The sequence below is a fragment of the Lissotriton vulgaris genome, chromosome 3_1, assembly GCF_964263255.1.
Source record: "Lissotriton vulgaris chromosome 3_1, aLisVul1.2, whole genome shotgun sequence".
Lineage (NCBI taxonomy): Eukaryota > Metazoa > Chordata > Amphibia > Caudata > Salamandridae > Lissotriton > Lissotriton vulgaris.
The window spans coordinates 349,296,679-349,310,031 of record NC_141689.1 but is presented as its reverse complement, the minus strand read 5'-3'; the positions used below and the strand labels follow the sequence as shown (position 1 = coordinate 349,310,031).

The window sequence follows — 13,353 nt, the reverse complement described above, 5'->3', positions numbered from 1 at the left end:
TCAGTCCGTCCGCCATCGTGTCGGGGAGTGTCGGGGAGTGTCGTTTGGGTGTTCACTGCATTGAGAATATATGCAGAACTCTTTAAAGTTTAGGTTTCTTTTTGCCTCTGTGCCAAATCTCAGTTTTTCTTTTGGTGCATGTAATTTCTACTTTTCACTGCATTGTTCAGTGTCTCGATTTATCTTCACTATTGCTCGCTCATACCTCTCTCTCTCCCTGCATGGAGGCTGTTACACCAGCCTTAATGTATGTGATCTTTCTACAGCGTTCTGGTGCCTTCTTTGCTTGGGTTTAGTCCGTGCTTTAGAAAACAAATAGATACATAAATAATCAAATTATACATTACAATTTTATTTTTCTTCATGTTGAAACTATTATCCCATGTGGTGTGTTCTTTCTTGCACATGCTCCTTAAAACAGGATTGTTCTGTGTAGTTTCTCATCTTTCTTGTACCACTTCGGCACGGTTCATTTTGGTTTGTATGTATGCCACTCACCGCTGTAGAGAAGCTTTGAGAACGTGATTGTCTGATCGTATCCTGCGCTGCTTCCTGCTTGTGCCTTAAAGCCTCCCCTCAACGAGGACTCGCTGGTGAGAGCGAGCCCTGCAATCGGCAGGGCTGGTGACACGCTTCCAGCTTGAGTCACACGGGTCGAGGCTCGGCATTTCACTTTTCACCAGCAGCAAGCCGGGGGACTGCGAGGACCAGCATTCTCCAGTATCACCAGCTGGTTCCTCTTCCTCCGGCGCTACCGCCCACTGACACGCCCACCGCCTACAAAGTCTTAATAACAGCACTCGAGCCGACTCGCGGGACGCGAGCGGGACGCCGTGCGAAGCCCGGGCAAAGGGCGGGTTGTCTGTGGCCGTCCGGGGACGACCGAGGACGGGGCGGGCCACCCCATTTCCATCTCTTCTAAGAGCACTGGTATTCAGGAGAAAAAGGAATCGGACGTAACACTTTCTAGGTGAGACCATATACTAAAACACTCATTCTTCTAGGAGCTGATCAAGGTCGAGGATCTCGCCTAACAATATTCCTCACATTTCAGCTAAGAATAACTTATGTTATACTAAGCATCTCTATTATCAGATACTGATTTAAAACCATCAAATTCACACGGAGCCAGTAGCAATTAAAAAAACATCAACTTATCTCTAGCCGCCTTATGATGGCATTAAAAAAACTACGCTCACGAACAATCTATATGAAGCGTATGGGTACAGACGCAGCCGTCAGAAAATCCACAGAGAAATCGCAGAAACCTGGACAACTATCCTGTACTCCAGCCATAAATAAATATTTTTCTACCCTTTCTACGAAAAAACATTCATTTATTCCTACATTAGAAGAAGAAAATAAGTTAGATTTCTCAAATAGCAAGGCTGAACATCAGTTATTACTTTCCTCTGAACAAAGCATTCATAATCAAGGATCAACAATCATAGAGAGCAACCGGGCAAAGATCTCCTTTTCTGAAGAGTACCAAAAATCGATTCTAGAGACGTCGCATATAAAATCTATAACACCTATAAAACATCGGGATAGTGAACTATGTTTGGAGGTCTTTGCAAGTAACATCACGAAGACAGAAGAAGAAAAATCAGAAATTCCGTTAAGTCAAAAAGAGCCACTTACCAGTTCTCCAGAAAAATCACCCAACCTTTATTCTAACCATGCCAACCTTACAGACCCTTATTTTCCAAACTTAACTTCTGCAACCACTGTTTCTCCATTGTCAAAAGCACTTTTTTCCTTGCAGGAAATTTTGGAATCAGTTCTTACCCACCTGGGTCAAATCCTCGCTAACTCTGACGATACTCTCGATGTACAAATAGGGATACTTAAATTCCTGGTGGAAGAAAAAAAGAAAAAAGACCTAACTACTGATTCGTTAAAAAAACATGAAACAGTCAAAATGTCACAATCCGAAGATGGCCAAAAAAATGGAACTAGGCCTCCAAAAAAACAAGAAGCAAGTTCACAAACTAATGACGTGATAATAATTGAGTCTAAAACTAAGGAATTAAGAAAAAAGAAAAAATCTCCTATTACATACTCTCTCAAGAGACTGTTCAGAGAAGAACTAGAAAATACCACCGAAAATAACATTAAGCACTATCCCATCTTTTCAAATAAAGTAAATAACACCGATCCTGATCCGATAGCTCGGGATAATAAAGTAGGGTCAACAAGAGTCATCGTTGAACAGGAACCAGATCAAATGGGAAAGACCGAAAATACAAAAGACCGTGAAGAAGCAAAGGGAAAGAAAAAGAGAAGAAAGCCTCTGAGAAGAATCCAGAAGAAAAAAGGGAGCAAGCTTAAATTTCAAAAACCTACTTTCTCAATTCCCGTGAACTCTCCAGCAATTCAAATAACACCGCTGGTGAAACCTTTGAACCCAAAAGCAGAAGAGTACTGTCCGGCCACAGCAATAAGAACAACAGAGTTAAAATCCATGGTCACAAAAGAACTACAAGACAAGAAATTCCAGCACTGGGAAGGAACTCCATCAAAACACATAATAATTGAAGAACTTTTTCCTACAGACAATATGCCGTTCAACCGTGGTAGAATAATTAATCTTTTACAAGAAATACCATCTTTGAACTCTCTCGCAAGTAAAGAAATCGATCTAGTGTTTTTTCCGAAAAAGGAAAACGACAAATTAGTACAAGTATCATTTTTTTCCCCCGTTCTCCCTGGAATAATAATTAGAGAGAAGGAAATTCTACACAAGAATGGCTATGATGTTATCTCAGTATCAGAACTCAAAAAAAATATACAAAATAATGGTTCAACTGGACAATCTCATAGAAGAAATGATAATAATAATAATTTCAGTTCTAAATGGGGAGACTCTGTACCTAATATTACGAGAAAAGACATATTAAAAATACAAGTAACACACGGTGAAAGGTCAGTATGGTCCCGGGATACAGGACTAAGTAATACAGAGAATTCTATAAAATCTTGGGCATGGCTATCAGAAACTTTAAACAGTAAGAAAATGGATAAACCTCAACAACATCTGGTTTAGCAAAGGCTTGACGTTAATGACATGGAATCTGGCCGGGAAAACTGCTATAAAAATGAAAGATGCAACTAAGGATCTCCCAGATATTCTTGCTCTACAGGAAACATGGTCAACCGTTCCCTTTACGCAAAAAGGATACTACGTCTACGTAACTCCCGCAAAAAAATCTAAAAGGGGACATGCGAAGGGAGGTCTGGCAATCTTATTAAAAGAGGAATATTCTTGGTCACAAGAAATAATCGACACAAACTCAGATAATCTGCAATGTATTAAGGTGTCGTTCAATACACAATCATCCTCTACTCATAAAAAAATACTACTTTTTAACATCTATGCTCCACCCAGTAACAAATATGACTTATTATTTGTCCACTTAATGGAGATCATTACTCATATACCTGATGATCGACTCTATATGCCATTTATAATAATGGGGGATTTGAACGCCAAAATCTCAAACAGCGAAATTAAGAAATGGGCTCTACTATTTAAAGAGGAATCTTTGGAAATGTCACTACCACATCTACCTAAAGGAGCTAAATCAGATAAGAGAGGAAGCTCACTATTATCATTCCTTCCTAGTATAAATGGGACAATACTAAACGGCAATACCAATGGAGATAAACCGGCATCATACACTAGGCAGGGAAATGGAACTCCCTCTATTCTTGATTATTTCATATGTGGGATTGAGGAAAAGGAACAAATCACCCAACTCCCAATTAAATTTAATGAGGAAAGTGATCATGCACTCTTACATTTAACAACTCTTTGGACGGCACAGACTACCTTCCTGAACCAGCCAATATTTTATAACCCTAAAATGGAAGTAAATATAGTCCAGCGTCGGATTTATTGGAGTACAGAAAATTTGGACTATTTGAAAATTCTAATTTCTCAAACTCAATTGTTAACTACTATTTATTCAGACGACCCCATAAAGAACTTTGAAAATATAATTTACAAACTTAAGCACGCTCTACAAAGTAAATTACAACAGGACAGACCAGTAAAAAGTAAATGTATCAGTAAGAACAAAAACTGGAATCAACCAATTGTAAAAAAACTTAATAGGTTGATTTGAGTCCAGTATCTGAGTTTCTCGTTAGTAAATAAAGTGGAAATTAACAGATTAAAGAATCAAATACGAAGAGAAAAAACTAAACAGAAAAAACTAAAGCAGGACTCTAACTGGATCGACATCCAACTAGCAGTCAAGCAATGTAACCAGCGCAAATATTGGTCCTTGATTGCGAAAATGACTGGAACCAAAAAGAAGTTGGAATCAACTCCCGTTTCAGAGGATGATTGGGACATCTACCTGAGCGATTTATACAAACCCAATCTGAATACTATGGTAAGAGAGGCAGCTGAACGTAATATGGAAATTAAAGAAACTAAAATCACCAAGACTTCGGCAGTGTCTATTGCCATGAATATTAGAAAGGCAAGAAGTACGGGTGCATCCGGACCTGATCAGATTCCTATTAAGGTCTACCAAGCCGACCATAAAACGTGGAGCCTGATGCTCTCGCCATTATTCAATTACATTTTTGATTCTGGAAAAATACCAAACTCCTGGAAGGGTAGTATAATTATCCCGATATACAAAAAAGGAAAAAGAAATATTGCAGGAAACTACAGACAAATAGCTCTTATGGACGCTGCCGGGAAGATTTTTGCAGCAGAAATATTGGACAGGTTGAAATCTTGGGCATTTACGTTGGGACTAATTCCCATGTTTCAGGCTGGATTCCGACCGAATCATTCAGTCACAGATAATATAGCAATCTTTCAGACAATCCTAGATAAATATGCAACAGGGAAATCACAACCCATATACGCAGCGTTCATCGATTACACCACTGCCTTTGATCGAGTGGATAGACCAACCTTGTGGACAAAATTAAGAAGGATGGGTATCCCTGAACCACTACTACAACTAATAGTGAACCTCCATAGCAACACCTGGTGCCGTGTTCAAATGGGGAGAGATAAGGGCTTGTCAAAGATAATACGGACATCTAACGGCTTAAAACAAGGGTGTCTTTTGGCTCCGATTTTATTCTCTCTGTACTTAAGTGACTTACCATCCCAATTACAACAGGGGTTTTGCACACCTCCGAAGATCGCCACTCAGTGCATTCATGCCCTGCTGTATGCGGACGATATAGTCATGTTCGACCTAACGCCTTTTGGACTTCAAAGCCTTTTAGATATTTTATACAACTACTCTAAGGAAAATTTTCTGATCCCGAATATAAACAAAACTAAAGTGGTTGCATTTTCGAAAAAGAAAAAAGGTGTGAGGTACCAATGGAAGCTGGGCGGAGAGAGGCTAGAGCAGGTAAAGGAATATACCTATCTTGGTAGAATTTTCTCGCACAATATGAGTAACACCAAACAAATTAATCATTTAAAAAGGAAAGGTGATTTACATGCTGGGGCCATGACACGCCTGTACACGGCCACTGGAAATAGGCATTTCTCTGCACTAATAAAAGTCTACAGAGCCAAGATTCCCCCGGTCCTGTCATATGCCTCGGAATATATTCCCTTAAAACAATGGACCTATATGGACTTAAACGAAGGCAAAATACAAAAAAAACTACTGAAAGTTTCTACTTCTACACCAGTACAGGCGCTAAGACTGGAATGTACTATCACCAGCGCATATGCCACAGCTGTAGCAAGTATCATCAGGTGGGCCTATAACCTTCTCCATTCTAAAGAAGGTGCCCTACGATGTCTGTTAAAACTCGAGACATTTAATAAAGATTCCACCCATCTAATCTTCTCCAAAAATATGAGAGAGGCGTTTCAGCTAGCAAAAGTTAGCTTAGAAATTTTGTCATCATGGACACCTGCACAACTCAAACTTTTCCTAAAAAACTTTACCCCCAAATTGAGTTATGAGCTTGATCACTCACATTGTACTAAATTATCTGTGTACAAGACTTATGCTGACTCTCAGGAATATAAGCAAAAACAGCCGTATTTAGACTATACTCTTACACACCGCACAAGGCGTGCAATTATGATGTTGCGTTTGGGTATACTTCCCGTATTAACCTTTACCTCTTCTTGGAGACTAGACAGTTCCTTGCTATGTACCCTTTGTCAGGGGGGCAAACAGAATCTTGAGCACCTTCTATTTTTATGTCCAAACAACAAAGTTGTAAATGCAAGGTCAACATGTCTTGAGCCCATCTATCGGTCATGTAGGATTGTCAATGCAAAAGATTTTCTACTTTTATGTAAAATGCCACCCAACGAATATGTTTGCTACAGAATTTTTAAATTTTTAAAAATTTCATTGAAAATGTATTAATTTGTATGAAAAATTAATTGTATATTTTAAATCAAATTTGTGGCCCTCAAAAGAGTACCGAAACAAAATAAAAACTTTTGACTTTGACTTTTGGTTTGTATGTAGTGCAAAAATACATTGATAAAGCTTATGATTCCCTTCATAGTCATTTCTCTGTTGGGATTCACCTCATCTAAATTGAATTTGCATGAATGCCTCCCGATACTACTCAAGGATGTCCCTCAGGACCAAGAAAAAATATTTCTAAACTGTGGAATTTCTGACTATGCAAATGCCATCTTATGAGGCAAAAGTACATTGGTTTAAACTTTGTGACTCAAGTTACACTTTTACATGCACAATTTGCTATATTTCTAGGCAAAAGTCTGATTTATACATATCAAAATCTCCATGGACTGCACCTCCACTTCCCCCACCAAAAATAATGCTCAATTATAGACCGCTTGAGGAGACAATTTAAATACGTTAGTCGTACAAATGCTGTTGGTAATGTGAGCATATTCCAGATGTAGCAGAGTATGCCAGAATTTGAGGATAACCAAATATGAACACATTACTCTAACTCTAGTGAAACTCCACTGACTCCCCTCGGCGGCCTACCCCAACTTCAAGGCCACCAAGATGTAATACCGTGATGCATTCTAGTGGTTGGAGTGGAGCTAAGGGGAGGAACAGGAACGGGAGGAGCCGGGGGACAGGAACTAGGGCAGATAGAGTAGGGACAGGGACAAGACAGAAGCAGTGAATAAAGCTCCTGTGAAACATCAATAAGTGTCAGTCATTATTAAGACTAGGACACTACACAACATTGTCTGCAAAGCCATGGACCAGCATCAGTGCCTGTGACAAGCGCACCATCTCCGGTGGCTGTTGGTACACTATCTGCAAAGACTCCATCAAACAGGACACAAGTGCAAGAAATCAAAACTAGTCAATAGTCTTTTTTTAATCTATACATCCAGTATCTGGATCTGCATCATCCCTCAGGACCACCCTACCCTTCTTCAATGTAGGTAATTTCTAAAAACACAATTTTAAATGCACAACATTGTAACACAGTGAAACGTCCACTTCCCTCTTATAATTCCACTGCCTCTCTGACTAGAACTCTGCCTTTGACCCTGTACGGCGATTTGCTACCGTTTGGATATGTCTTCTTATTCAAATGCCACTTTTATACATACTTACATACATATATAAATGCCCCTTTGGGTCCGTAGCAGGCACCAACACCCACATCTGTGTATCTGTCTGAGGCTGCCAAGTGGACATGGAACAGCATGGTTCACTTTGAAATGTTAGGAAGAGAGATCATGTTGCTGACTATTTTGCACATCTATTGAGGGTCTCATTTGATTTGGTATAAATGATATGCTAATAGTGCAGGTTTTATTTAATGCAAAAATATGAGCTGTGTCTAATCATTGTGCCACTTACGTAGGTGATACACGAAGTGCAGGAAACTGTTTGGTATACCATTGCCAATCTACTGAATGAGCACCAATGACATAATTTACCTATGGCAGGTTGTGCTATATAAATACCAGTATAATTAGATTACTTTTAAAAAATATTTGTAAATCCAACTATTGTACAAACTCCCACTTATGTCAATTCGTAGGAATTCATAAGTATTACCATAATGCTGTGTACAAAGTGTACCAAGAAATGCACATTATGCCTTAATGAAACAATCACACTCAAAAACGTTATTAACAACACCTGCCATTCAGAAAGGCTGTAGGTTGTGGAACGAGCCCCCGAGAGGTTGGAAAGTTTGCCTGGTGACCACTTGCAGGATAACGTCTTTAAATCCTGGGTTTCACAAGAAAGGTTTTTCGGTTTATCAGGTGGCGCTATAATGTAAATACAAAAACATGTATATTAGTGCATGTTAAGCATAGCGAAATCAGTGACAAAAGAGACTGCATAATTAAGCAGAACCTAATCTAATACGAATTGTCACCCGAGCACTATTTCCCTCTGCTGAGGCTTTAACATCTGTTATTGCCCTGCTAATATCCTGGTACCTATGGGTAAAAACACTGTTGAAAAGCATACTTTTCAAATTATGATTGAGCTAAGACAGCCTGCATTCAAAGACTTCTGATTGTCTCTATATAATCGGCTGTGCAAATAGGCCTGGCTATGATAAAAGTGAATACCCCTCTTGGAAACATCAGCAGAAAATATTCCCTCTAGGGTTATAAAAGGAAGCAAATTACTCCGATGCTGCAGTCAGTGAGATTAATGGTGCTTCATTCATGTGAGTCATTTGAATCATCATCGCTGCAAATATGGCAGATCAAATGTGACCCATTTTAACAATAGAGACAATATCTGCCAATCTTAAAAAATTACATGAAAACATATAAGTGTGGTAAATTAATTTGACTAATACAAACAAAAGGTTGACATAAAATACTTGTTGAACTGTGAACTGTGAGTAATTGTGAGTAAAAACTACAATGATTTAGAGTTTGGCACACGGAGTAGTTTCTGTCGGGATGGTGGAGAACACTACGTCCACCATCCCGAGGGTATTTTGCCACCAAAATTAGAGGTGTCCGCTGGCCCAGCAGACAAGGATGTACATTGAAAGGAACCTCTGTTGCAGCAGTTCCTTTAAGTATACAGAAGTTTGGTGTACATCTGCATTCGGTTTTAATAGATGTACAGCAATCTTTTCAAAACTTTTTATTTTTCAAAACATACTGCCAACAACAAAAAAATGAATGTGCTCTACACCCTGGGAGTTTCCTCCCAGTATGTGGGAGTCACTATAATATTTTTCCTGTCCCTCACCACCGAGTTTTACCTTATATAGAGGGTCAGAGATAAAAAGACATTAAACCATTCACCTTAAATAGGGCAGATGGTGTTAAGTTTTTCCTCCATTGACCCCTACTCCATCAGTCAGTCGGAAGATTCTATGAGGGCTCTGTTCGGACAAATCTGGTGGTCCGCCCTTCTCTAAATCAGTAGTGGCTCCTCCGCTATGGCAAAGGAGCGTCGCCCCCCCCACCCGACAGCAGCCTAAAACGTGAAAAATAAAAAAACATGTTTCTTATTGTTTTATTTTTCCTTCCTGGGATGAGTATTTGGGGGCAGGGCCATTCGGGTAGCAGTGACAAGGGAGAGTGGTGGGCACTTTTGTCAGTGCGCATGTTGGTTTCGCCGGCTGTCTTAACACAGCCAAACCAACATTTACACTGAGCGGTTACCAGCCCGAGCTGCATTGCCGGGTTGGAGGCAGCAGGCTGCAAGTCTCCCTGGGAGCACAAATGGAGTGATGTAATATTTGACGTCATCAGCAGTGCATTGCGGGCACGCGAGTTATAGTTAGCTGAACTAACTATAACGGGGGAATTTCAAAGGTTTTGTATGAGTGAAATGTCCAGCTAACTATAACATGTTTGAAACCTATGTTTTTTTCAATGAATTTGCAAGGTATTTTTAAATGCTAATTCCTAACTATAACGTGTGTGAAACCTATGGTTTTTTCAGTGAATTTGCAAGGTTTTTTAAATGCTAATTCCTAACTATAACGTGTGTGAAACCTATGGTTTTTTCAGTGAATTTCAAAGGTTTTGTAAATGATAATTATTAAATGTATTAATTGTTATATTTGTTTATACCGATTTACTACATTATTTTAAACTATTTATTTTTATATATTCTTATACTTGGCCAGGCTCCGGATGCGGCTGCCGTCTACCACGCAGGTGGTCTTTGCGGTTTGGCGACAAGACAAGCGCTGCGTCGCATGGGCTGGTGGGGTAGGTTGACGGCGGAGACCCCATTGTGGCATAATGGGCGGCTCCCCGCGCTGGCCTCGCTGGCAGGGTTTGGCGGATGGGACTCTATAGGGATCTCTTCGCTTGGTGACGTTGTGTCCGGTGTAACTCTCAAGTCGTTCCAGGAGTTACGGGATGAATTCCACATGCCCAAGACTCAATTTTTCAGGTATCTACAGTTTCGTCACGCGCTCGCGCCTAGCCTCGTTAGGTTGGAGTCGCTACCGGAATTCAGCCCTGTAGAAGCGAAGGTTTTCATGGGAGATCTCAGGGATAAAAAGGTGTCCCGCATCTACCAAACGCTTGTTACCCACTGCTCCTCCTCTCGGCTTCCATTGAAAGACGCCTGGGAAAAAGATGTAGGACCCCTAGATGAGGATGATCCCTGGAGTGCCTGCGCTGTGGATCGGAGATAGGTTCCCTGCTGCATACTGTATGGTCTTGTGCTGGCTTAACTAGGTTCTGGAATGGTGTATGGAGTTGTTTGTCAGAGGTACTGGGATGGGATCTCCCCCGAGGAGACCCAAACGATCAGCAGTGCATTGCAGGCGCGCAAGTTATAGTGAGTCCAACTAACTATAACGTGGGAATTTCAATGGTTTTATGTCAGTAAAATTTCCAGCTAACTATAACTGGTGTCAAACCTATGGTTTTTTCAGTGAATTTAATAGGTTTTTTAAATGCTAATTCCTTACTATAACTGGTGTGAAACCTATGGTTTTTTCAGTGAATATATATATATATATATTTATATAATATTATATATATATAGGCTTTATAAGGACCTGCGGAATACTTACATTTTTGTTGTAAAGGCATATGTGGTAAAGGCATACGTGTCGTAAATGTTTGCATGGTAAAGGCAAATGCATTGCAATGGATGCGTGGCAATGTTATTGTGTGGCAATGGCCGCATTGTAAAGGCTGCTTACCTCACCAGGTACATCATATGTCATTTTAGGAACAATGAATGGGAATGTTATTTCTTGTTTTTACGACTTCTAATCTGCAGGCTGAGTCAAGCAGTAAGAGCAAGCAGAATGAAGATATCCCATTACTCTATTTCTCTCCCTTGTCTCGCTTTCCTTTGGCCGGGTCATCTGCTGCCTAACATAATATCTGCTGCTTGGTTGACAGTGGTTTCAGGGAAGTGGGATTAACACTGCTCCTGTCAGATCCATGGTTGCCACTTTATATATGTGGTACTATTAGGATATTCTGTAGTTGTGAAGAACAAGAAACTGTAGTGAGAGAAGAGAATTAAATTGCTTGTATGTGCTTACATGCCCTGCGACATTCAATAAATATTCACACTCATAACAAGTTAAATATCCATTCTCCTCACAGGTAGGTGCACGGAGTCTGTGAATTTTCCCAGCAGATCATGTGATATCAGCAGTGTTATATCTTCTCACCCAGGAACCCTTGATGTCATGATTGCTGTACTTACTGCTTACAAATAGAACAGTTCCACGGTATTGTTCATTGGATAGCAAGCAGATGATATTAGTTCCATAAGCTGATGAGAGTGACACATTCTTCACAGTGATCACAGTCGTCCTGTTGTTCAAGTTCACGAGTGGGTAAGGAATATCATTGTAAGTAATGTTAATGACCTTCAGACCGTTACCAGCTATGCAGCAGAAACTAATATTGGAACCTTTCTCCACAGTTTTGTCATTGGGAAAGACAGGTTGTTTCCTGTTGGAAGTGTCCAGGACTGCAAAACACAAATAAGAAAAACACAAATCAGTGGTTATTAAGTTCTATTACAAATGAAAACCTCATATCAAGCTCCAGAATTAGCACTTTAACCTAATCTGAAATATAGACTAGATTAAGTCATGTGATGCAGTTGATGAAAATGTGAATAAGAACCTAAGTGGTCATTGTTTTTGACAGATATTCGTCCTCTGATTAACTAGGTCTTAAAACAAAAGGATCTAAGCATACTGATGCTTTTAAAAAAAAGACAAAATAGAAATATTAATGAAAAACTAACTGAAATATTGGATAAATCTCATTAAACGTTTGTAACAAAAAGAAGACAGATTTATATTTTTGCATCAAATTAAAGATAGTTAGGTAGGACAGTTATGGCCAGCCTTTACTTGCTGGTTTAAAAATTAGACTGTTCTTTACTCTAAAACATAATACAATACAATACAAAGGCATTTGTAGAGCGTGCAGCTACTCCCCAGGGAGCGTCCCGGCACTAACAGCAGGACTACACTAAAGAATAGGATTGAGCTAAGCTTTAAACAGGTTGGTCTTTAGGCCATTTCTGAAGGCATGAGGCTTAATAGAAGTGTATTCCACAGCTTAGCCATCAAGAAGGTGTCTGACCCTATGGATCCTCAGGATATGTGTGTTTCCCACCCAGTTTAGCCGATCTTCCTCGCCTCTTCATCTACTCCTATCTTCTTTCTTCTCTCTCTCCCTCCTGCACTCCTCCCTATGGGTTCACTCTATCTCCCCCCTCATGAGCCAACGGTCCTCTTCATCTACTCTATCTTCTTTCTTCTCTCTCTCCCTCCTGCACTCCTCCCTTGGGGTTCACTCTATCTCCCCCCTCATGAGCCAACGGTCCTCTTCTGATGTACATTCCGGCCAGACAAGCTCCATCGGCATTTACTAGGCCTGGCGGTCACTCAACTTAACTACTGCCATGATTGCTTCGTGACAGGAGACACCCTGTGGCCCAGTGAGATGGGCTCCCCTCACACTCCAAAAAAAGCTGTAAAAATCCTAGGGGCCATTATTGATGAGGATCTCTGACTCAAACATCAGGTTAGTGCAGTGATGTCAGCCTGCTTTTACCAACTCCAACACATAAAAAAGATAAGGTAATTCATTATGAGGGAAGTTCTGGTACAGGTAATCATAGCCTTGGATATGTCTAGAATAGACCATGTTTACTCTCTATTTGGACCTCCCGAAAGTTCTTTTGCGTAGGCTTCATGTTGTAAATGGATGATACACAGGCCGGGTGTATAATCAGGATACACAGGCACCCAAATATTCTATGAGGTCATCACACATTCCAGTTGAGCAGTAGGGAAGAGACAAGAACTAGTTTATGACATTTCAGTTAATTCAAAATCAGGCCGCTCGGCTCATAGTTCACTTGCCCAGAGAGGGGCACACCTATCGGGTGAGCAAGGACCTCCACTGGCTGGTGG

The 13,353-nt window shown here is 40.3% G+C and overlaps 1 protein-coding gene across 1 annotated transcript in view; it reads right to left on the bottom strand.

Annotated features, from left to right (window-relative positions):
* Positions 1 to 13,353, bottom strand: part of OSMR (oncostatin M receptor) — a 410,044-nt gene that overhangs the window by 197,966 nt on the left and 198,725 nt on the right. Inside the window, exons 6-7 of the mRNA XM_086960555.1 lie at positions 11,622 to 11,891; positions 8,101 to 8,230 (exon numbers count right to left, since the gene is read on the bottom strand). Coding sequence (XP_086816681.1) covers positions 8,101 to 8,230; positions 11,622 to 11,891 — 400 coding nt within the window. The remainder of the gene's footprint in view (positions 1 to 8,100; positions 8,231 to 11,621; positions 11,892 to 13,353) is intronic.